This window comes from Aedes aegypti, chromosome 3 (genome assembly GCF_002204515.2).
Source record: "Aedes aegypti strain LVP_AGWG chromosome 3, AaegL5.0 Primary Assembly, whole genome shotgun sequence".
Lineage (NCBI taxonomy): Eukaryota > Metazoa > Arthropoda > Insecta > Diptera > Culicidae > Aedes > Aedes aegypti.
The window spans coordinates 65,869,992-65,896,985 of NC_035109.1; the positions used below are offsets into that span (position 1 = coordinate 65,869,992).

General features: G+C 38.2%; 1 protein-coding gene across 5 annotated transcripts in view; it reads right to left on the reverse strand.

The window, feature by feature from the left end:
* The window catches only part of LOC5578803 (furin-like protease 1), an 826,626-nt gene that overhangs the window by 99,822 nt on the left and 699,810 nt on the right, over positions 1 to 26,994 (reverse strand). For all 5 annotated transcript variants that reach the window (XM_021854005.1, XM_021854004.1, XM_021854002.1 and 2 more), the window contains 2 exons: positions 10,522 to 10,737; positions 10,326 to 10,454 (listed from right to left, as the gene is read on the reverse strand). In XM_021854005.1, the coding sequence (XP_021709697.1) occupies positions 10,326 to 10,454; positions 10,522 to 10,737 (345 nt within the window). The remainder of the gene's footprint in view (positions 1 to 10,325; positions 10,455 to 10,521; positions 10,738 to 26,994) is intronic.

A 26,994-nucleotide genomic window follows, 5' to 3' on the forward strand; every position in this document is an offset into this window, starting at 1 on the left:
TAACTTATTTGGAAGGATGATCAAACGAAATAATTTAATTCCACAACATCCGAAGCTCGAACGCGCTTCATCCCCAGTGGAGAATTTCCATGCAGGTATGTGATTTGGGGGCTTCCCATTAGGCAACCCTGAATTGTGTATTTTTCCTCTGTGGCTTTACCAGGCTAGAGGGTAAACAATATTCCACCGAAGAGCACCGGTCGAAAAGTAAATTCTGAACACGTTCGAACAGTTTATTTACCCTCCCCGTATATGTGCGTTCCCGATCAGCAGGAAGATACAAGATTATAACAGAATGTGTTCCTCTGATATGATTTGTGTTTATATCACTAGTGGTTGAAAAACGTGTATTGTTAATGGTTGAACTACTAAAATTGGCAAAAAAAAACAAGAGTAAATCAAATCATATTATAATTACAACAAAATTATTGCAGAATGTGTTTCAAGCATGTTACAAAATGACATAATTACTGTAAAATATGATACTGTTCATAACTTCAGATTGTATTTACAACAAACATGCAAATGCAATGTACAAAATATAATCAATGTTGTTTTAAGCCTGTTGAACAAATATAACAATTTAAGATCAAAGCCATCTTGATAACAAAATTATATAAACTTCTGTTAATTTTAACCGCTATTGATATAAATGTATTATAATCTTGTTATGTGTTTCAGGTCGGGTTTGTTCGGTGCGGGGAAAATATTTCTATCAACTTGAATTACGGATGTATAGGCATGGGTAAATTCTGCCAGCAAGTGGACCCTGATCGAGCGGAAAGGTCCTTTATTGTTTTTTTTTGCTCCCCCTTGTGCAGTAGTTTGGAATTTATGAGCGGTTCAATTAAGGTTGTTTCAACTGGCATTTGTTTGCGTAATGAAACGTGTGGGTTGAAGCAGAACTAGTGCTTCTTGATTGTGTCTTTTGGGTGTGCCTTGCACAAAGGGTTATAGATGTTTTATAATGTTTTATATGTCAATTAAATTTTGAATCTGTTCTCAAAACATTTCTCTGAACACGCTCGGTTGACCACACAAATCATATTGCATTTGATACATAAAACAGATTTGGATGTAGAATAAAACGATTTGTGCTCTATTCTCCCCAATCATACATATTTATTGATTTTGAAAAACAAGTTGCCCGAAAGGCGTGGTCCAAGTAACATATTTGTATAGGATCTTCTAGGTAGCTTTTCCTCAAGAAATTTCAAAGTGTTTTTTTTGTGGTCAAAGGTTTCTCCAGGAAACACAATGAATTACTGCAGAGATACCTTTATAAACTACTAAAGAGAAAGAACGATCTATCAGGATTTCCTTTGAATTCTTTCTGAAATTTCTTTATGATTTCACTCGTAAATCCTTCCAAGAATTTATTTACTCACAGGAATAATTACGGTAAGATTCAAGATTTTTTAAGAGGATTCTATTCAAAAACACAAAATACCTTAAATATTTTCAAAGAAAATTCTTCAAGGTCAAAACCTTCAAGTAAGAATTACTATAGGGATTTTTCAAAGAATTTCTTTCTTTCTTAAGGATTTTCCCGGGAGATACTTCAAGATTTTCCAGAACTGCCTTCAGAATTCAGTCAGAAATAGCTATACGGACAGACCTTAGATTTGTTTATACGATTATTTTTTGGATTTTTCTATGGGTATCCAGTGATTCCTTCGAACATGGATTTATCAACGAATACCTCTCAGAATAGAGACGAATTCGTCTTGAATCTCCTCAATATGTTTTTGTTTGCCTTCTATAATTTCCCCAATTGGACAATAACAATTGGAATAACTACAAAGAATTTTCAAAGACTTATTGCATTTTCTCTATCTTTATTGAAGAGAGAAGCTCTAGCGGAATTCCTAGATTTGTTATTAGTGTGATTGTTGGAAAAATATGTGAAAACTTCTAGTGTGTCTTGAACTTCTTAGAAATCTTTAAAAAAATATGAAACAATTATTTAAGAAGTTGTTTCAAGTTTTGAAAGAAATGCTTTAATAATTACAGAGGCAAGATTTTTTGATTTTTTTAGATGTTTTCTATAAAACTACTTATAGGAATCCCTGGTTGAATATCTGAAGAAATTTGAAGGCAGACTTTTGAAGATATTTCTATAAGAATCGGCTAGGCATAAACAAAAAATCAGGTTGTTCAAAAATACTGTTGAAAGGTTTCAGAATTGAAAATAGTAACGGGACGTGTTTCGAATTTTGTCTGACCACCTGAAACATACTATAGAGATATCATGGCAACTGACGGTTTTGAAAATGCTACCGAAACCATTTCCTTGAAAGCTGCCTCAAGAGTCATTTTCGCTCTGAGGAAGTCATGTCATTTCAGATGACTGTCAATGCATTTGTGGTCATAACTGTAGTGACCGGAGGAACGAACCGGCACATGCAAAGTTTATGGCTCGATCAGGCTTATTACTCATTCCTCATTCAGACATCACTTCTCATTTTGCATTCCTCACTCCTTATTCATCACACCTGACTCCTCATTCCTCATACCTCACTCCTCATTCATCACTCCTTATTCTTCACTCTTCATTCTTCACTCCACATTCCTTACTTTTCCATCATTCCTCAATCCTCGTTCTTCACACCTCATTCCTTATATCTCACATCTCATTACTCATTCCTCATTCATTATTCCTCAAGAATTACTTTACCCTCTCGGGGGAATTCAAGCATTGCCTTGACGTATTTCACCACATACCATACCATTAAGCATAACACAATAAAGTCGGCTTTATTTGAAGAATTCTGATAATACTGTTTTCCGATTATGTTTCAAATTAGTTACTGATTGATACTGTGTCGTTCATAAACATAAAATAAAGTAATATCTTACCCAACATTTAAATTCACTACAAGCAACGAAACAAATTTTAAAATACATTTACCGTAACCTCCGAACTCCATTAGAGCAATCCGGCATAAAATCAACAATTAACACAACATGTCCTCCGTCTAGTGCCAAAAATATAACGACTCATCCTGAACAAAAAAAAAAAAAAAAACAACAATCAACTTCGAGGCTTCGACTCAAGTTGTTCTGTCTTCCGTTCCAGGCCGAGGCTTCAAATGTTTGGGAGCGCACAATACACTTATCAACTGCGCCATTGTAGTGTTCGGAGGTAGGAACCGGCACATGCAAAGGTAATGGCTCGATCAGCCGAATTGCAACAGGAGCTCGAAACACTTCACAAGCCATTCGTCTCTTCGCGTTTGCTTAGTTTTTCCTTGTTACTGAAACTATATGCCCTTCTGCTTAGTTTATATCTTCTCTAGAACCCCTCTCAATCCCTACAAGAATTATATTTAGATTTTCGTAATTCTACAACTTGACTTTTTAACTTTTGAATCACACAAGCACGACGGAGTCTTGGACAAATGCAACAGTGAAAAATTTATGTTAATTCGTTGACCCGCTCTTAAGCCAACTATTTACATATAAACAGCAATCCATTTTTATTTATAAATAGAATGATATAATTCCATATCATTCCGTGTTGACAATCAGGCACTTCCCCAAGACTAAACAGTGTTCATTGCATTTCTTCTTTCGAAACCTGAACGGTCAATATCATTATCAATAGTGCTTTATGTGTAAAAATATCGAAAAGCATTAGTCAAAAAGTCAAATGTATTCAAAAAACATATTTCGTCAATTTCTTATCCCAACGGAATTCGGAGTTCTGTTTGATCCTTCGACCTTGACGCTTGCTCCTGGGCAGTGCGTCAAGAAAGCCCGAACAGTTTTTTTTTTTTTTTTATTATTCTTTTTGGGTCGCGCGCTTATTTTTTTTTCCTGAGTGCTTTTTTATAGCCGAGCAAACGAGTGAAGCCGAAAGTGGATTGTGGCTGCTCAGTCAAGGATAACGGATCAATTGGTGAGCTCGTTTCATGCTACTATTTCTAATCTATAAAATATGTATGACTGCACATTCAATCGTTACAATGGTGGGATGCAAATATGATTTTTCAACAAACTATGGATGGTTCGTCACTGTGAGTGTCGACACAAACTCTGATTCATGATTTATTTATGTTTAACATTTTTTTTTCAGAACACCTCTTATATACCTTTATTTTTGTAATTAAAAAAACTTTGAATGGTTCAACACTACAAGTGTAGACTTGCGAAAGGTTCACTTTATTCAACAAACTTTGGATGGTTCGCCACTGTAAGTGTCGGCATAAGAATAAGAGTGTTCTATGATGTCCCAACCAATCGAGTTTTTTGTTTCTTTTCAAATGAGTAAAATATAATAACACATGCTTTCGTCCTGACAGCTGTAGCAATGTTACATTTAGGTATTTGTTCAACAAACTTTGAATGGTTCGTCACCTCAAGTGTCGGCATAATTTTCCTCTACATAGAAATTGTTCATATCAAATGAAAATATTATATTTACGTATAAGCATGTATATATCTCACAAATCATTGTTTATCATGGTCTAATCGCTTATCAAAGTGAATCCTATGACCCAACGATCCTCCCCATTAACAAACATCCCTCCCAGTAACCTTTGTGGAGATGCAGAGGCAAACACGGTCTCCAAAAAGCAAAGGTTACACACTAACATTCCTTCCCCCAATCCCACCTGACTGCAAGGACGTGGCCGGCGCCGTTATTGACCCTGTATAAATAGAGGCACTGAATTATGCACACTGAAGAAGATTATGGCCAATCCCAGCCGAACTTCTAGTTGATTCTTTGTGCATTTTCAATGACTTCGGTCAATCACGGAATAGCAACCATTGATATGTGTAGTCAGTCTAAGCTAAGCTAAGCTAAGCTAAGCTAATTTCTTATCCCAACGGAATTCGGAATTACTCCGCAATCATAACGTGAATCGGTTCCATTTTGCGGCTCATGTAAATTGAGACAAATGTGGATCGCATGCAACACCGCTAGCGTATGACGGTTCACCATAGTAGGATGTCCGAAAGAATTTGAAACTATGGATTACCAGAGCTACAGGTCCATGCCCTGATAACTATGGCCTAAATTTTGGAGTTTTACGCAGTATTCTTCAAATTTAATTCTTTATTATTGCCTCAAGGGTGTGGTCTTCTGATTACATTGCATGCTACTGTTATGTGTGCAACGGAATTCAGATCAGTTAGGGTAGCGTTGTGAGTGGTGAGCTCGTTTCATGATTATTATAAAATATTTGTGTCGTGGCAACGTTACGTTTATGTAATTTTCAAACAAGCTTTCGATGGTTCGTCACAACACGTATCGACTTACTGTTAGGGTAAATCATGTATTTTGGCCAGGCTAACTATAAGCCTGGACAGTGTTGCATTTAAACGCGTTCAGTTTGCGTTCCCTTTTCAAACCTTTGAACGAAGGATCAAGTAGGCTTGAACACGTGCGAATTCAGAACGCGTTCAGTTCACTTTTGGCTCGCGTTCAGTTTAAAATGCTTCACTGAGTTTGGAAATGGTGATCGATTTACTGCAAAAGATACTATTATACACTCCCGTGCAAAAATTTGGGTGCACCCCCCCCTAAAAACATACAAATGTGCTCTGTGTACATACAATGTAGCTCTGTGATTACAAGTCCAATTGAAACTCTTTAAGCCACATTCGAAAAGCAAAGAGTCATTCTTACTTCGTATGTATTTTTTCAAAAACATTTTTTTGAATTTTCATTAGAATCGTAATCTTATATTCTTTGAAGAGACCCCACGAAATGTTGGCGGAAAAAGCTGGAAAGAATTTAAAAACAATGAAACAGTCAGTTTAGTCATCGTGCAAAAGTTTGGGTTCACCTGACCAAACGCACATCATTTATGTCAATATCTCTGCCATTTTTCAACCGATTTTAATAGTTTAAAGCTTTTTTTGAGTGCTAATAATGGCGCGTACAGGATTGGTTTAAGATTTCACAGATTTAAGTAAGTTCAGGTGAACCCAAACTTTTGCACGATACACCATACTGAGGGGTGAACCCAAACTTTTGCACGATGACTTGACTGACTGTTTCATTGATTTTAAATACTTTCCAGATTTTTCCGCCAAAATTTCGTGGGGTCTCTTCAAAGAATATAAGATTACCATTCTAATGACATTTTGATTTAAAATTTTGGTCGATCCAATGCTAAGGAAATTAGATATGATTTTTCAGAGAGTTTTTCGAAAAATATCTCAAATTTAAGTAAAAATTTAGTATACAAAATTCAAAGAAGGTTTTTGAAAAAAATACATACGAAGTAAGAATAACTTTTCGCCTTTCGAATGCGGCTTAGAGAGTATCAATTGAACGTGTAATCACAGAGATATGGACTGAACACTTTTGCATGTTTTTAAGGAGGTGAACCCAAACTTATGCACGGGAGTGTATTACTACGCCATGTTACTTACATGCTTAATGTCTTATTCTACTTTAACTTTGTGGAAAGAAAAAGCTTATAAAGGGCAGCATTAGCTTTCAAAATAACGTTTTAAGCGGCCCATCTATTATACATTTTGGACACCAAATATACATTCTGGACATCCTCGTGTAAATATAATTTGAAAATAGACGTTATCTCAATATCCTTTAAATAATTTCTTAAAATCAGAAAGCGTCTGACTTATGCATTTTTTATTTTATGAGATGTGTAGGGTAACGGTCGTGAGCCCTAAGGAAGTGATTTAAGTTTTTTGTCACATTTAATTAATTGCACAGCGTAACCAAGTCAAAGAACATGCCAAAATGTAGACAAAAACTTCCTCTACGGGATAAAAATGCCCATACGGTCATGTAGAATCCAAAAAACGTCGAAAATAATTGAATTGTGAAGCACTGTTTTTTGGGCACACCAATACATTTTGGACCCTCAAAGTATATATTTAGGACACCCGGCATTTTTTATCGTTTGGCGACAATGTTCACGACACCGATTGTATGATATGCTTGTCAATTGTCTAATCAATCGATTGACAATGGAAAACCGAAGAAATTCTACGCTTTTAGTTCAGAAATTTGAAAAAAGATTTTGTTTACATTTGAAAAAAATCTGATGGCTTCAATTTCTGTGTGTAACATGTTGTAACGGTTGGATGGATGAACCGATTAAATTTAATTAATTTAAGATAAAATAAACACATTTTCTATGTACAAACGGTTGATGCAAGTGCGGAATAGTCCTCTCTTTCCAAATGGCATGCGAATTGAGTTGGTCTTTTGATTCAAACTGGGAAATTTGCAGGAAAATGGCCTAGGGGGTCCAAAATATATTGGTTACCCTATATTAGTGTAACCTTGATTTATGATTCAAAAGATGAAAAGAGAAGCTGAACAACGTAAATGGTTACTCATAGACAGTGATCTTAGCGCCATCTTCTGGAGAAGGGTCACAGTTAAGGGAACTGGGGGTAATTTGCCCATAGGGGGCAAAACGCGCCACCCTCGATTTGGACGAACGATGTGTTTTAGAATATTTTTTTTCTCCCTAGATTATAGAATATGGATATAAATACTTCTCTTAATATATTTGTATGTTTTTTTTCCACGAAAATCGTAGAAAGCGTACAATAACATTTTTGGCTGTTTTAATTACAGTTTTTGCGATTTTCAAGGTAATTTTTAAGGTCGATAAATAACTAAATTTCTGAAACTATTGCCGAGAGCCAACTTGTGCACTGTAATAGTTTGTATTACATGCAAAAAATATGTTTAATTTGTCCTTAAAAAGCTTATTGAAGGACCTAAATTTTAATCAACTCGTGGCGTTTGTTCAGATGTTATTGTTCAATAGTAGTATACATGCTGATGCGACAAATGTGCATTTGTAAGGCTCCAATTTGCGCGTTACTTTTTTGGTGTTATGAAATAGGGGTGGACGTTTTGCCCCACGAGTTGATTAAAGTGTACTGCCGCGAATCGCAAGTCAGTCCCATCTGTAAAAAGTAGGCATTGAGAAAATGGGCTGTGAAGCTTTCAAACTCGTTTTCCATATGAATATTCAAAAAATTCCAGAGGATTGGAAAATGTTCAAATCTTAATGAAACTTTCTCAATTCGCTATTCACTACCATAACTTTCCGAGAAAAATATAAAGATGATCAAAAAGCTGTTCATTTTTGTGTTACACAGTGTGAAAACTGTAGTGGGACTGATATGCGGTTACTTTTCATTATGGGCCAATTTGACTTGCTGTTGTTTCCTAATTTTTCCGAACAAATCATATTATCTCATTGGTGCAGCTGAAAGAGCATTGGAAGATATGTTGAAAACTGAACTCAATAAGGTAGGTCCTTCAATAAGCCTTTTAAGGACAAATTTAAGATAGTTTTTGCATGTAATACAAACTATGACAGTGCACAAGTTGGCTCTCGTCGATAGTTTCAGAAATTTGATTATTTTTCGACCTAAAAAGTGATCTTGAAAATCGCACAAAATTGTAATCAAAACCGTTATTGAGAAAAACACATAAAAATGTATTAAGAGAAGCATTTCTATCTATTTACTATAATCTAGGATGAAAAAACAGCATTCTAGAACACATCGTTTGTACAAATCGAGGGTGGCGCGTTTTGCCCCAAATTACCTCAAGTTCCCCTAACGCGCAACTCAAGCGGGGCGTTCTACCCCGCAAAACAATACATATGCAGTTAAGCAAGCATTTAAAAACAAATGATTAATAAATCCCAGAAAGGCTAAAATGGATAACTGTTTCTACTATTTGATTGAAAACATGTTTGTTTGTTCGTCGCGCTGTTGTATTTTGTACAACACTGTTGAAAAACCTCGCTTTTCGTGTACAACAGTAGCGTGGTGGTTCTGACGGTGGCAAACCGCGCGACGACTGGACCCCCAGTCCCCTACCGTTGAAATCCGGCTAGAAATCGAATCGAAATCAAACAATTATACTCCATAAAACTTAATCGAACCATAATAAGCAAACGATAAACACTACTCAAAACTGCTAGATGATGAAATTCGAGCTAATGGTGGAGACGCATGGTCTTCCACGGTTGTTCAAAAGTGGACCAAAACTAATTCAAAAAAATCAAATACCTAGCACTCACGAACTCAATCTTTAACGAGTCAATTTTCGAAAGAGTATGAAACAAAACTAATCAGGTAATGGTACCTAACTTCTATCTTTTAACAATATTTACAGGCCATTTAAGCTCGTATCATGGAGTGCACTCTGGTCAAGCTTACTTGGTCGCCAGAGGGCTTCTGGCTTGGGTATCTAACGTAGGAAGCGCTTCAGGGACGCTGAGGGCTTGAAATTCGTTCTTGGTTCCACCTTGGCCACCTAGCGGCGACAGGGTGTCCCACCCACGTAGAATGGGTTGTCACGTGTTCAATGTAAATTTGGAATGTTTGAGCACTCTTATAACTTTTTCAATAAAGTTATTACCTGGTGGAGAATCGACTGTATGATATGACTGTATGCATATTTGATTCTATATGCTTTTCCGCTTCGCATTCTTAATTTTTACAACGGCTTTTTTATTTGCCCGACATTTCGACACAGGAATTGTGTTTTTCTCAGGGGGTAAATATTGTTGTCGTAACAAATATGATAGACCAAAGTGCGGCCAGAAATGAAGTAATATTGCGCCATTGCCAGTACATGCTGTTCGGTTAGCTCCTTGTCACCTAGCTTTGCACAGCCCATTTTTTTGTTGTTGATAAATTGACGTAAAACAAAATGGCCGCCAAAGACGTTTTATATGGAGAATGTCGGGCCCCCAAGGAACATCGGAATAACTTTAAAACCAGATCACCAATGTCAGATATCGACATTGATTCTAAAACTAAAATAGTTTTTGAGAACTTGTGACAGTATATCGAGAAACAAAACAGTTATCAAGGTTTGAATATTTTTATTGCGGGAAGCTGCCGGTAGAAATCGAAGTACAATTCTTACCAATTCCGATCAATCACGGAATTAGACATGTACTGTACAGTCAGGCTATGCAATGCTGTGCTTTGCTTAGACTGAGATTGTAGGTACAATATCAAAAATCACTATTGCGAAATTCGTAGCAATAGCCTATGATAAAAGAAGAAAAACTTTCTAATTCCAGTTTTGAAAAATTCGGCTCAATAACCCACTCGGCTTAATCAACTTTGGCCTAACATAATTCGACCTAATGATCTGACACCATCCACTAATATTATAACCTGTAGGCGAATTCCGGCGCGTATTTTCTTCGAAGAAAAGAATTTTCTTACTAGTGCGTAATGGAAGAAAATTTCTCCTCTTTTAAGAAATTGTTCGCCGGAGTTCATTTACTGGACTTGCTACTCACAAGAGAATGAAATGCTTATCAGAAACGTAAAAATCCCATTCTACTTACGTAGTTATGTTCCAGATCAGGATGGTCCGATTCCAGACCGTCGTCCAGGATCGTCACCACGACTCCCTTCCCCGTTACGCCTTCCTTCCAGGCTGGTATCACATTCATGTCTAGGCCGTTTCCTCGATTCTGCAAGCACGGAAGAAGAAAGGGCGAATTAGTGACTCCGATTTTCTCGATAACCGTCCGGACTTACCAGGTACCACATCTCGCCCCACTTGGGGTCGTTCAGCTGTATCGTGTAGGGGCTCTTGAGGGGTCGAAAGTCCCGCTTCGGGCGCCGTTTGGCTCGCTGCTGTTTCGCCCATCGTACCCGATCGTCTCCGTCCAGTCGCCGCTGGTGATGCCCCGAAGGATTAAGGGATCGCTTCTGCAGGTGCCGGTGCTCGAAGTGGTAGTACCCGTCGAATATCTGCCGAGCGAGAAAATCGGGAAACGAAAACGTATTAGTAATTGGTTGATCTACATACAGATAAATGGATATGAGTTCGTAATTTCAACCTCATGATACAACATTCATGAAATCAGTCTGCGCCATGTTTTAATCTTTTTAGTACTCAGGAATATACTTTTTCATAAGGTTTAAGACAATTATATATAAATTCGTTATAGTACAAAATCTTAAGGTTGCATGATGAACTTCGAAGATAAGTTTGGTTAAGTGTAAAATCTAAAACTGCTCGAGTTGGCTTATTTTGTGATTTATGCACCGGAATGCACTTATTTAAGGATGCATATTGTTGAAATTATGTATAAATTATGCGTGTAGAGTAGATTGGTCGAGGCGTACGCTTCCGACATGACGTTGGTGGCCAGCGCTGGAGAATTGTTTAGTCAGCTTGCAAATATTTGCATTTTGAAATGCGCTTACCACAAACACAGCCAAAATGTGATGTACTTGCACATATGGCAAACGGTATATGATATCCATCGGTGGTATCGCCGGAGGAAAGGATTCATGCAGCGCAAGTTTGATTAAAGTTTTTAATTAAATTCACAATAGCTCGCAGTAGAGTGCACGGGTCATGCCACCGGGGAATCGCATTGTGGTGGAATGGTTCTGGTTCCGGCCGGACCGGATCTGATTCCGGGGTTTTGGTCGGCGCACAGAGGAGTAGCTAGAATAAATAGCGTGGTCATAATATCAAATTTATATCATTTAAACCGTTTTGGGTCATTTGGTCAAACGCCATATGGTCGAATGACGTTTGGAAGAACGTCATTTGGCCGAAACGATGACCGAATGCCATTTGGCTTAATACCGTTTGGCCGAAAAATTACACGAATTGGAATACTATAGTAAACATGTCAGAAACAAGATCTAGTATGATATGAGCCATACGTTATGAATGAGCCCGTCTAGAATGCGACTGTGAGTAGAATTCTTTAAGAGATTTCTTCTGAAATACTTACAGAAATTTCTCCAGGAATTCCTCCAAATATTACTTCAGAGATTCCTCCATCAAAGTGAAATTGTTACATCGATTTTTCAAGGAATGCTAAGAAAAATTTCTCTAGCATTTGCGGAAATCATGGAGGAAGACCCCAGCCTTTTACCATTTTTAGTCTATATATAATAAGATCATTAAGAGCAGTAAACAGTTTTTGCCATCCAAATTACTCCTGTGTGCATCGTTTCTAGCAATGATGTAGGTAGGTGGGCCTCGTTCGTTTACCCCGGTGGGAGTTGCGTGGGGATTTTGTCATTTGTGGTTGGAAGTGGCAACAAATTTAGCGTTTATCACTGACTCGACTTGACTGCAGTGGGTTGGTTGATTACACGGTTGAGTAAACAGCTTGTGGGATTGTGCAGATAATTACAAATATGTATGTTTGCCCATGGTTCAAAGTTCATCATACGTGTGCTTAATTTCGAGGAGAACTAGTTAGACCAAACTGCGTAATTGTTTAGGGTCTAGTGGTACCATTACCCATGAATAATTGAAAGTGACTTCAATCCAATCCTAATCTGGTGTATGACTGGAACGCGAGTTCAATTTGCTAATCGGAATGGTATAAAGTACTAAGCTTAGCTAGCATCAACCAATCAGATTGATCAGCAAGACGAAGTTCAGTCTACCAAACTATTGCACTAATCCACAGTTTTAATGGAGTTCAGCTACAGAACCGCCAGTGCGTTAAATCTCGCTAGCCCACGACCCGTAGCTGATGGTATTTTTTCCACACCGCCAACTTTCCGATAACATCCATTATAATTCCCCCCAGTCATTCATTGCCGTCGTAAATTAACATTTCACATGCAAAAGTTTTCGCTTCAGCATAATAGCTAGATTATATGAATATTTTGATTCTCCTCATCGTTTCAGTCGTAAACCATCATCGGTATGTGCTGCTGGTTCGTCATTCCATAGCATTGTCGGTGAACAACTCCACACCTGTGGTGCGTACCAACTGTAGGATACTTTCAACTCAAAGTTCGGTACTCATTCGTTAATCCCATCGCAAACTCTGGCATCCATTCTGTATCGCACTCCTCTGTAGCAATGTGGCCCGAAGCGATGAATTCTTTTGTACCACACGTGTGGTGTGCACACCTGACTCTTGCATATTTGCGCCTGTTAGTACACAAATGTTTGATGCGTGTTGAGCTTTGGCACCCAGAACTGATACCGAATACCAAAAAAATTGGAGATTTAGGGAAATATGATGAGAGATTTGAATTTAGCATAAATGTTTTAAAATATTCACTAAGATCTCTTGCTATCAATACTTCATAACGCTTGTTAGTAATTAGCCAAGGATTTTGCAAGTAGATCACTGCAATAAATTAATCGTATGTTTTTTTTTTGTAATAAGTGTCGCTCCAATATTTCCTAACTGCCTTTTTATTCTTAGGCAGCATCATCAACCTCACTTAACGCTGGTGTCAATTCATCACACTTGACCGCACCGATGCAGCTCTGCCTGTTATCATTGTTGGTGTTCAGCCACCAGCTGTTCACAGTAGTGCATTTTTCACCTTTCACCAACCTCACGTTCACTTCTACTCTTCTCTTGGATCCTGTTTTCTCATCTGTTTGTATCGCTCCATGTTCGGACGAGTTTCCTGCTGTACCACCAATGCCAGAACGAAAAGAAGCCACGTGTTTAGGAAACTTTTACTGTAAAATGTGGTCTCTTACAATCACATAAAAACTGAACCATACACTTAACGCTCAGAATTATAAGTGACATATGATCATTCCCAAACAAGTGTGTTAAGTGCTGGAATCAGTATTTTGTTAACCATCCCGAGCAATCAGCACTCTTTGGCACAACATTTTGACTTCATTTCAGTTGATCATGAGTAACAGCCCATTCGGTCCCATGTGGAAGATAGGCCATGAATCTCTTGGAAAAATAGTTAAGGTTGCCTGCTAAATTTTCCATTAATTCCACCTGGTATCTAATATGCTTCAGTAAATATTTTTTTCAGTGAAGAAAAACTTATGAGATAACTACTCTCAACTGAGACTAGTTTAGAATTTAAGACAAATTTGATGTTTTACAAACTTCTCATAAATTCAATTTTGAAGCGAATGATGCTAAAAGCTTTAAAGTTGGTTAGTTAGAGGTTGGTTGCGCCACCTTTAAATCTTATATTTTTGGCTCAAATTTTGAGGTTTCTTTGTGATTTTACAATTAAGAATAGCATACGAATTTCTGGTTTTGAGGACATTCAAAATCTAAGCCACAACCAGCATATGAATATTTTATATTGAACAAATGTTTTCCATCATTTTTGCTTTGAAGATTCTCCAATAAATAGAAAAATGACTGCAAAAACCCGGTAAACGCGTTTAAAAGCAAAACAGTTATACCTTGAGAAACTAAAATGCTGGTTCTCCAGGGTAAAACGGGCAACTCCGTAGACATAAGTCATTTTGGAACTTTCTGTTCATTGAAGTCTCTTCCCTAAAGATTAAGGAATCTTCAGGTGAAAGTAAATTCCATTATAGCGCCATCTAAAATGGAAATGGAACATATATTCTTCTATTTAAATTTCTCCTATCAAGTAGAATCCCCTCTTGTTAGAATCGATTGGTCCGGATGATGAATATTGCATATTGTTGATATGCGCTACTCTAATGTAGAAAAAAAGCCTCGATTTGTCGGACTTTTTCGAGATTTTTGTTGTTGTATTTTTTTGAGCTAATGAACATAAAAAATCAACTACCGTTTTGTCTCAAATTCCGAACAGACTGATATGTCATAAAATTGCCATGAAATGGCAGTCATTTGGAATTCAATTTTTATGTCTTTTCATCTATATTATATGTGTTAGGAGTTGTGATGATTCTCTAGTTCGAGGTCAGCAGAATTTGAGAGAGAGGAGACAGCTGGCTTAGATTGCGAGTTCCCAAACGTCAAAAACCGTCAAAATTCAAGTAAATTTAATAAAAATTTCTAGGCGTTTTTAGATGATTTCACATTTTTTTTTTGAATTACTAAATATAGTTGTGTATTGACAAACTGCTAGTGATTTCTTTCTATTCATACCCTTTTTCATAGTGAACAACAAAAAGTGAATATAGTTTTGACCAAAATAAGTTCAACTGACTGTTGTGCACAACCCAAGAATAAAAGAAAGAGGTCAAAGAATGCAAGAAAAACATGCCAACTGTCAGTGAACTATCTCCTCTCTCCCAGAGTAGTACTAGTTCAGATAAATTTGTTTGCGAAATTATTCATTTGAATACGATTTATTCGATCTGTTCGGAATTTGAATCAACGTGTTCGGAATATGAGACAGAATAACACAGTATTCGGCATTTGAATCAAAATCTTGTTACATACTTTTACGTAAAACAATACTAAAATACATTGATCATCAATTTTATAATTGGTACACGCAACAGCTGGCAGTTAATCTTTGCGAGGATATAAAAATTTCAACAAATATCAGTAAATCCATGCCTACCAGAGGCATATGAAGTCACTGTTAGCCTTTAGAATTCGGAATATGAGTCTTTTTTCTAGAACTTCTGGAAGAATAATATGAGAAAAAATATAACTTCAATTCTCTCATTACGACTGGTATTTGTAGTTTTTTCGAGACAAGTTTTCAAAAGATTTGTTGAGAGATTGAGGAGTTTTCATTTCTGTAAATGAGTAGACACTAGAGATGGGCAAAACGGTTAATTTTAGTGAACGGATCTGATCCGAATCACTCATTTTATTGAATCGGATCTTTTGAACGGTTCAGCGGCTCGCACAAAGGAAAAACGAACTGAACCGAGCGAACGGAAAAAAAAGAGCGATTGGCTTATGCTGCGCGACATGCGGTGTAGCTTTTGTATCTTTCGCTCTCTCATTTTTCGTACATTTTTCCCCAGAAACTCTCTATATACTCCGATTTCTCTTACACGAAACAAAAGGAACAAGCAAATGGTAGTTTACGCAAAACAGTTGCGTAATGAGAAAGCGTTCCGAATTATTAATTACAGCACTGGTTTACTTCAGGAAAGTAGGCCGTTTCATGTCAGATTGGCGTGAAAAAAAATCAGCCTATTACGATGAGATTTTGCAAAAGTGTGCTTTGCCATTCAAGTGGGCACTTTTTCTCTCTATCTCTCATCTGTCTGTATGCAAGTGGGCGGGGCAAATTAGTTGTTTGGCTGTGTATGCTGAGAGTGCAGAGCTGCTGAACACTGTGTTTGCATGTGTGCCGTGTCGCGCAAAGCAAGGCACGTGTCGAGCGTTGTAATAAAGTCGAGGAAAGAACACAGGAGAATAAGGGAAAATAATCGGTTCGTTTATTTTCCGGGTCACTTTTTGTCTGATCCGTGCCGGTCAAATGAACCAACTCTCGCCAAAAACGAGCCATCTCTAGTAGACACCATTACTCATTTACAGAAATACAAATTCATGATATTTTCAGATATTTTCCAAGATTAAGAAGCTTTTCAAAATGCATAAATTATTGACAAATGGTTACATTGACAGTTGACTATAAATATTTGGAATAAAGGTAGTAGTCTTCGAAACACTTAACCAAAAAAGTCGTAACGATAAATTTCACAGTATTTTCCGCTTCAATAAAAAAAAATGTTAGAGAAATTTGGTGATTGTTATTCAATTTCCACGAACAACGAGAATGTCTATTAAATGATCCGAAAGTGTCTTTATTCATCAAAATCAGATATGAAAAATATTCTATTCGATCTTAAAAAAACCTTTCCTTTAAAATGGGATTCAGATTCAGATTAAGATTCGGAATTCAGAATTCAGGGCTCGTAGAGACTGATAGTCTTGGAAATAAGTATTCTAGAAAACTCTTGCTTTAAAAAAAAATAATGGTAATAATAAACATGAACCAAAAAGAGACCATCTATGAATTATGACTTATGACTAAAATACACCTTACAGGAACCACGACATGAGAGTATGATTCCTCATTTGAACAGACATTTTTTTAAGAATATTTCTTAGACTTCTTTGGAATTCCTTGTGACAATTCGACAATTATTACTACTTGTTTTACTGTAAATTTTGGCACGTATTACTCGAAAGAGTTGATCAGGAGTTTGTTTTGAGATTTTTACAAACTTTTCATGTAATTCTTTCAAGAATCGTTTAGAATCCTTCAAAAATTCAATTTGGATTGTTTTTTAAGAAAACCACGCTTTTTCATTAAAACTATACTTTTACATCTTTTACGAATGCATTTCTCCGTTTTTTAATGTTTTAAGCTAAAAAGATCATTATATTGGTTGTTTTTTTTTATTATGGCGAAGAAAATACTTTGAAGATTCCATCAGGAAGTCCTCTATTTTTCAAGGAAGTACCAAGCTCTCCAGAAATTTATGCATTAGTTTTTCTTGGATTTCATTAGAATTTACTCCAATTTTTTTGAATAAAAAATCGCAAAGTCTTCAAAGTATTCTTCCACTTATTCATCCAAGGATGTCTCCAGGGAAATGTCAAGGAAATGTTTCAGATTTTTTTTGTAGAAAATTTTGACTAAACCCGTGAGGGATTTCTAAAGCAAATTCTAGAGTAATCTCTGATGAAATTTGTGTGAGTTCTAAGTATTCCTTGATGAATTCGTACGGGGATCTCTGAAAGAACTCCTGGATTCTCGATGAAATTATTTCTTAGATAAATTACTCTGAATAATGTCCCCCAAAACATTTTGGAGAAAGTCGGACAGAATCCCTGAAGAAATTGATCTATAAATGATCGGACCAATAACTGTAATAATTGCTGCTTGAATTAAATTGTGAAGAATCCATGGAGATTTGGAAATTGTGTTCGTAAAATTATTAGTGAAGTTTTTGAACCGCAGCAATAATATTTTGATGAAATGCTGGAAAAATTTCCAGAGGAACCTAATAAGGAATACTAGGTGCAATTTATCGAATTTTTTAGCAATTTCTCAGAGTTATTGTGGATGAGTTTTCATAAGAACCCCTATAAAAATGTCTGGATTAAATGAAAAAGTTGTAGGATTCATAATAACCTTTGTGGAAGAACTAGTTGTAGGACCTATCCTAGAAGTAACGGAGAAATCGGTGGAGATTCAGAGTATGAAATGATATTTACTGAAGGTAGTAGTGTTGCAACGCCGCCTGGAAGAGGTGGAATGCCAAGAGATGGAGTTGCTGTACCGTTCTCAAGAAACGCGGAAGTTCTATCAGAAGCTCAACACATCCCGCAAAGGCTTCGTGCCGCGAGCTGAGATGTGCCGGGATAAGGATGGGAGCATCTTGACGGACGGACGCGAGGTGATCGAAAGGTGGAAGCAGCACTACGATGAACACCTGAATGGCGCAGAGAACACAGGCACAGAAGGTCAGGACAGCGAAGGCGATGGCTACGTCAGCACAGCGGATAGCGGAAATCAACCAGCTCCCACGATGGGGGAAGTTAAGGATGCCATTCAACAGCTCAAGAACAACAAAGCCGCTGGCAAGGATGGTATCGGAGCCGAACTCATCAAGATGGGCCCGGACAGGTTGGCCGCTTGTCTGCATCGGCTGATAGTCAGAATCTGGGAAACGGAACAGCTACCGGAGGAGTGGAAGCAAGGCGTTATATGCCCTATCTACAAAAAGGGCGACAAACTGGAGTGTGAAAATTATCGTGCAATCACCATCCTAAACGCCGCCTATAAAGTGCTATCCCAGATTCTCTTCCGTCGTCTATCACCTATAGCAAACGAGTTCGTGGGAAGTTATCAAGCAGGTTTCATCGACGGCCGCTCGACAACGGACCAGATCTTTTCCGTGCGGCAAATCCTCCAGAAATGCCGTGAGTACCAGGTCCCTACGCACCATTTGTTCATCGATTTCAAGGCGGCATACGATAGTATCGACCGCATTGAGCTATGGAAAATCATGGACGAGAACAGCTTTCCCGGGAAGCTCACAAGATTGATCAGAGCAACGATGGACGGTGTGCAAAACTGCGTGAAGATCTCGGGCGAACACTCCAGTTCGTTCGAGTCTCGGCGGGGACTACGACAGGGCGATGGACTTTCGTGCCTGTTGTTCAATATTGCGCTTGAAGGTGTCATGCGGAGAGCCGGACTTAACAGTCGAGGCACGATTTTCACGAGATCCGGACAATTTGTTTGCTTCGCGGACGACATGGATATTATTGGGAGAAAATTTGAAACGGTGGCAGATTTGTTCACCCGCCTGAAACGCGAAGCAACAAGAGTCGGGCTAATGGTGAATGCGTCGAAAACAAAGTACATGCTGGTTGGCGGAACTGAGCGCGACAGGACCCGCCTAGGAAGCAGTGTTACGATAGACGGGGATACCTTCGAGGTGGTGGACGAGTTCGTCTACCTCGGATCCTTGTTGACGGCTGACAACAATGTTAGTCGGGAAATACGAAGGCGCATCATCAGCGGAAGTCGTGCCTACTATGGGCTCCAGAAGAAACTGCGGTCAAGAAAGATTCACCCCCGCACCAAATGCACGATGTACAAAACGCTCATAAGACCGGTAGTCCTCTATGGGCATGAGGCGTGGACTATGCTCGAGGAGGACTTGCAAGCTCTTGGGGTTTTCGAACGCCGAGTGCTAAGGACGATCTTCGGCGGCGTGCAGGAGAACGGCGTGTGGCGGCGAAGGATGAACCACGAGCTCGCTCAACTCTACGGCGAACCCAGTATCGTGAAGGTAGCTAAAGCTGGAAGGATACGCTGGGCAGGGCATGTTGCAAGAATGCCGGACAACAACCCTGTAAAGATGGTGTTCGCCACGAATCCGGTCGGAACAAGAAGGCGTGGGGCGCAGCGAGCTAGGTGGATTGATCAGGTACACCAGGACCTGGAGAGCGTGGGTCACAGTCGAGGATGGAGAGAAGCGGCCATGAACCGAGGGAATTGGCGAAATATTGTTGGCGAGGCTTTATCAAGATAATTGATGTAAAGCCAAATAAGTAAGTAAGTAAGTAGTGTTGCAATGCTTAAGAATTTGTTTGACCAAATTCTGAAGAAATTCCTCCAAGCATCCATTGAAAAAATGTTGATTGCATCCCTGGAGGAGTTCCTGAAAATACGTTAGAACGTACCTCTAGAGAAATAGTCGGTGGGAGTTTTTGGAGCCTCTAGAATGTTGCACAAAGATTCACTGCAAGTTGATTAAACCTTCCTTTCCTACGACTTTGATCGATTTTTTCGAAAATAGCGTTTTTATAAAAAGCACTTGAACAAACAATGTTTAAGTCTCTAAACTAGATACTTTTTAGGCAAAAACTAGATACCGTAATCCGGGGTAACATTGATCAGCGGGGTAACATTGATCGGTATGACCCTTCTAGTAAATAGTTCGAATCACCATTTATTGATGGAATATTTTCAAAGCTTGAATGGCGCCTCTGTTTCTTACTAATAAGCTAATAAAAATTACGGTTTTTGTGAAAATTGTGTTTCGTTCGTGCGTAAATTTATCAACTTTTGGCATAAATGATTTTTAACTATCGAAGATTCATGTCTCACATGAGGTCTGCAAATGGTATTAGCAATGAAAATGCGGCTGTTACTACACGCTATGTCCAAACCAGCAGATTATAAAGATCGAATGTACCTCGAAGTTTTTCCCGCTAGATATCAGTATATTGACCAGACATAATCGAAAGGTTAGAAAATATTCTATCGGTGAAATCTTTCCCATACATTTTGTATGGGCATAAATGTGTCGGAAAACGTGATTTTCATTGATTTTCATAGGCTTTATATGAAAAAAATGCTAAAAAGTGGAAACAATCAAAATTTCACTCATGGAATATTTTAAAACCTTCCGATTATGAAAAGATAACCTAATTACTGAACTATAGCGGAAACAAAATCCGATCGATTTGCATAATCTGCTCGTTTAGACATAGCGTGTACTACAAATAGCATCGCCGAAAACGATTCCATTGTCAAATCATTCATAAGTTCATTCAATTAGGCAACATTAACGAACTACTAATAAGCATGCACAATTTCCTTAGGAAAATGGCTACCTTTAGTTGTTCGAAGTGTTTTTATTTTTGAAATAACTCAAAAAGTAAATCACTTATAAAAGATTAGTCTTTATTTTCGGCTTCAGGGGCCATGATTTAAGTAAGCAACGACATTTTCAACGTTGTGTACATGGGTGATCAATGTTACCCCATATCTGTTATATCTTAAAATCACTTAAAACATTTATTTTTTTTTATTATTTAAACACACTTAAATCTTTTGAAAACCAAAATACAGTGTAGTCACGAGCAATGGGTGCCAGTACTTGTTTTAAAAATATAAAACTTGCGACATTTGTGAACCATGCTTAAAAGTCGTTTGCAGATGCAACGAATTTATAACAAAAGGTCGAAAGACAAAAAAGTGAAATTCGCCCCAAATTTGATTAAAAAAAATTCACAGCAAAAGAGAATCATCGCAAAAAAGAGGAAGGTGCGGTTGAAGTATCAAACTAGTATTTGTGATAAATTCAATGTTGAAGTGATAGATGTGCGATGCCAACTTAGGCGAGCCGAAAGTTCACGAAGTTGCCGAATATGACGCTATGTCTGATGAGCTGCGAACATTTTTTTTAGCAGCTGATCGTGTTGCCTACACCTGTTTCGTGACTAATACAAACAAAAACATACTAAGAATCGAACCTGTTCTTTAGGACATTGCAATGAACTACTGATGTCAACGTCAACTTTAACGAATTACTACCAAAATAAACGGATCGAAAGTACGCTCAATTATTTTCAATCAATTATACGGCTCATTCACTATAATCAGTATTACAGTTAGCTAGAACTAATCAGACATTTCGTTTGGGCCTAGCAAATAAACGAATTAGAAAAAAAAACTAATCAGACTGAAATAGTTCTATCATATGGCAACCTGCTACCTCAGAATACAGGCCAATGCGAATAATATATTGCTGTGTGCGGTTGAAACGCAAATGTGAAATGCGGGAACACCAAACGCGGCAAGATTTTCTACGAGGAATGCGATGCCAAAGATAGCTTTTTTTTATTATGTAGGCTGTGATATCGATTATAGTTGCTAGGTGTCCTTTGATTGTGTTGTCTTACTGCATTTGAAGCACAGTTAGTCAAGGATTACACCTCAAAGGCAAACAGCAATACTCGCTAATTGCAGACCGTGAAATCTACTTCGCATGTGCAAGGTCATCTAGGTTGCAATCATATCGGGGGAATATTGTATGGCATACACTCAACTGTACAATATTTCTACTCATGAGCATGCATTGAGTTTCGAAAACAAAGAGCGATGGCTATGAAAGAATAGTTTTCAAGTGCGCCAAATTAAGATTGGAAGGGAAGTGAAAGATACAACTACAAAGTACGAGGAAAGGGATAGGCCTGGGATTCAACTCATGGCCAATAGCCATTAGAACACCATATAGCCATATAACGCGCAGCTATTCAGCATGACCATGCTGAGGGTCGTGGGTTCGAATCCCGCTGGTCGAGGATCTTTTCGTAAAGGAAATTTTCTCGATTCCCAGGGCATAGAGTATCTTCGTACCTGCCATACGATATACACATGTAAAAAATGGCCAATCGGCAAAGAAAGTTCTCAGTAAATAACTGTGGAAGTGCTCATAAGACCACTAATCTGAGAAGCAGGCTTTGTCCCAGTGGGGACGTAACACCAGAAAGAAGAAGAAGAAGAAGAACACCAACCTTTGAACTGTAGATCGTGTTTGTCCCTGAAATCAAATGAATCTTTTAAGTCCTTTTACGCCCCTTTACTCGGTTATAAAACCATAATAAAACCAGAAAATGTGATACGGCTTAACAAAAAGTCAAACATTCACATTCTCTTTGGGTGTCGGTTCATAATCAGCTGCCGCTCCAGGTGATGTATTTATGGGAGCGCTGAGATAGCACAAAGACGAAAACTTTGTTAATGAATTTAACTGAAAGGTGATGTATGCAATGAAATTTTCCGGCTTGTTATCTGTCTGGATAAATGTACCTATAGTGATATTACCTATCTCTAGCAGGGGAGCGATAATCACCACTAGAGAAAAAGTTTTTCAAGTGCGGCGCATTATTTTTTATATGTTTCAAATGGAACTTAGTTCGTAGCCAAAATAAAATGTAGTTAGGAACATTTTCACAGTTTTTAATTTCAGGTGGTTCTTTGTCTGTCGTTGCATATAATGCATTGCATTGAATGTGATTAGCATAATGAAAAGCTTTGTGAGAATTTCGAGAAAATTCCCCCTATGAAGTGCCGAGTTGAAGAATTGCAGTGAATTTTTGAAACGGCAGTGAAAGATGAAGTTATTGCCTTGAAATATTCCATTTCATAAAGAAATTCAGCATAATTTGGCAGATTCACATCTTCTCCCATAGACTTGCAAAATTATACGAATCACAAGATCCATTTCATTATACCAAAAACTACATAAATAAATCACAATCTCGCAACAGGGTGGCAAAGAAACAGTATCTAATGACCAGACTCCATTGTGCGGCAGACCAATTATTCATCGAAAGTGTCCACTAGCGGCCAGAGGCCAGTCTAAGTTGTATAGTAAGACATCTTCTGGCTCTGGAATAGAATGCCGGCACGTTTGCTGGAAAACGTTGCGCTCTAACGTCCTATTCACTTTGTTTTTATGCTGCAGTGCACTCACAACTCTTGATGTTGCTGAGGCTATTGGTGCTGCAGTACTAGGATGAGGAACCCATCCCATCCAAGATACGACTAACCATGTTGATTCCGGGGTGAGCGAACTTTTGATTTTTTTTTCTTTTCCCAATAGCGGAATGTATCTTCTGCGGACGGAGAAGCGTGCCAAGTTTTGTCCGAATGGTACTGCAGGAAGTCAGAGAGTAGCGAATGTGTACAAGTTGAATCAATGTGATTGTTACACTTGAAAATAAGATTCGAGCTACGACAAGGTTTTTTTTAAGTTCCTCAGGAAATTCTTGGAAACCTTCAACAACTTAAAGTTCCTCTAAGAACACTAGGAACCACCAGGAACCTCTGAGAACCTCTAGAACCTTTTTGGAAACTCCATCGTAAACTGCTAAAACACTCAAATATCCAATGAGAATGACTTCATAACCTTGCGAACCCAAAAAGCCCTAAACCCCTTGAAAATTCTTTGAATCTCTTTATACTAATACTCCTAGAAATCTCAGAGAAGCTTCAGAAAATCCTTAAAACCCCATAAAGTCCTTAAAAACGCAAGAGTACCCCTAGGAACCTCTATATTCCAAATTGGACCTCCTAAAAGCCTCTGTGTACCGCTTAAACGCTTAAACCGCTGTAATTCTTTGAGAATTTTTAAAATCTCTGGAATTACTTGGAAACGCTATTGGAACCATGTTGTAACCTCAGGAAAACCTTGTATGTTTTCTCGTTCAAAATCATTTATCAAATCTTTTTTTCTGGTTCTGTCTGGAATTGATTGATTGATTTATTGAACCAAAATGAAGATAAACTGTAATTTTCAAATGATTCAATTCAAATCAGTCAGTGTATCGGGTAAATCAACTTAGCTTTCCAGCTATTTATAGTAGTTTGCTGCCCTAAAAGCCAAACAAAATACTGCCTTTACCTTCGTTTTACACATGGCCCACCGCCTCTAACCTTTGACTGAACAACAACCACAGCCATCGTTCAACTCAAGTCAACAACAAGGCAGGGGCCAACAAACCCGGCCATACCTAAGGGAAAACGTGGGTAATATACGCCCTCTAAGGGAAAAACTGAATTTAGGCAATGAATTTAAAACAAATAAATTTGAAATAAATTAAATAATATTCAATGATTTTTAATGCAGCGGGATATAACGCACCACCTCAATTCCAAACGTTTTTACACAGGTTTGGATTTTTGCAGCAATGTCATTTAAACCAAATGTTGCCAAAATAATTTTTGTTTTGTCTTTTTTTTTGTAGAAGCTGGGAAATGTTTTTTTCTTCTGTGAGAGGCATTAACATTGATAAATATATCGTATGAAATGATGATCGAATTTGACTAAAACATCCTCTGTCTTGGAGATATCCCGGTGGCACGATTTACCCCGACGGCGCATTTTACTCCTTGTTCCCCTGCATATGGGTACCCGTAACGCCCCGGCTCCACTCCAGGGTGCAAACATTATTGTAGCGTGCTGTTTGCGGAAAAAGCTTCCTTCGCTCAAAGAAACCAAACCCTGTGGTGGTGGTGGTTTGGCAACAGCACCAGCCGGAAAATGGGTGGCATGAAAAATTACGGCTGGCTAACCGAAAGCTGTGCTCACTTTGGTTCGCACTTTTTACGCCTCATTTTGGGAATAGGGGTGGTGGGGAGGTCAAGACGTTGTAGTAGAGAAAGCGACCAGATGCTACATAGTGGGGTCCTAGGGTGATCTGGGAGGATGAAATTAATCATCTTGATGTAATTAGCACATCATCTATTTCTCTTGAAGGTCTATAATTCAAATTAAGACAATTGAGTATTTTTTCTAAAATATTAGACGTTTGGTGAGATAGTGGAAATTGAAAGGTTCATGTGGATGTTTGATCGGGAGGGGTAGGGGTTGACGAAGTGTCTATGTATGTGTACGATGAGGGTGGAGGAGCATCAAAAAAATTGAATTTTATGTACACATGGTATCTGGACGACCCCTTTATATGTGTTTCTTCAGAAAGAGTTTCAGAAATTCAAATTGAATATCTCTTTCAATAACTCTGGGTGCTCTGGGAGTTTCATATAGAAAAAAAAAATCGTGGATTCCTCACATTTCTTCCAGAATTCATGGATTTCAGCTAAACTTTTCAAAGTTTTTTTTTCTGTGATTCGATTTCAACTTTAGACCAACCAGACAATCAAGGCACCCCTCCCTGTCTCGGTCGCTATTACCCACTGCCGGCAAGTCATACTTTACTAGTTAACTTTCATAACACGAACAAACGAGTGTGCATGTGAATGGATGTGTGTATGTTGTTGGTATTTGCAACCTGAACCTGAATGGGGGCCGTATTGTTATGGAATGAAAAATGAAGCAGCAAATTTTGCGGTCCATGGAGCAGCATGGTAAATTGTTCCACCTCCGGGCCAGTCCTTTGTGGACTAATGGAGTGTAAAGCTGTTTTCATTCATATTTGTAAGTGGTTTTGTTACACAGTCAGGTTTGCTGGTACAGCAGCACCACATATCACTTGCAGGTTGAGGTCTCGTCGGGCTGACCCACATTGAGGAGACGAGGAGGTTGGTTGGTCTTGGTCTTTGGTTTGGAACAATAGGAGAGGCTTTGAATTTATGACTATGTTGAACGCGAAGAAAGTGGATTGAGTATACGTAAACGAAAGGGACAATCTGGGCTAAACATATTGCTTGAAATGTATTTGTATGTATAAATTTGGAAGAGTATTCTGATAAAGGAAATGGGATAATTGGAGAGAATGCCGTTTTACGTAAAATTGTCCCATGTTTCTTTTAACTCCTTCTGATTTTTTGCCATGAAACCGTCCCGATACTGTATTTCTACGCATAACTGTCACATTACGGAACATAAAGCGCTAATCTCAAAGAAAATATTTAGTACGCAACTTTTAATAGTCAGCGACTTTGGAAAACCGTTTTGAAGATCTTCTAACGTTTGCTTCAAATGTCATGTGAAAAATAACCTGTTTTACGTCTATGTATTCTGGGGTCCCGATCGTATTAATACTTTTGTGCCTGACGTCAAATCTGAGTAAATTTCAAATTTCAGAATTTTATTCCCCATCCATCTTTTAACAGATTTCCGTTAAACTTGGATGGGCGAATAAAAAATTCTTCTGGGGTTTGGAACCGCGGTCATCAATTAGGGAAGTACGTTAGTTTTGGAATCGCGGGGAGTAATGCAATAACCACTTCAATATCGAGTCCCAAACATAACTTGCGTTATATTAAACTTTATGGTCTGGCAAACCAGGTCTAAAGCATTTATGGGTTACTTGACCACATGCTGGGTTGTTCCGAAAACTCGGTTCCCTGGAGGGAGGGCCCATTATATTAGTAGTTCTGATACCTAGCTTGTGATATATCAAACTTCATGAATTCACAGATCAAGTCTGAAGAAAGACGGTTAAGAAATTTTCGTATCGAGTTTGTTTTATCAATTTTCAACTGGAGTTTCGTCTTAAGTCACGGGTGTAGCCAGGGTTTCCATCAGAGGGGGGCGAGCGATCACCGAGCTCTACCCTGAGGAATTTTTCT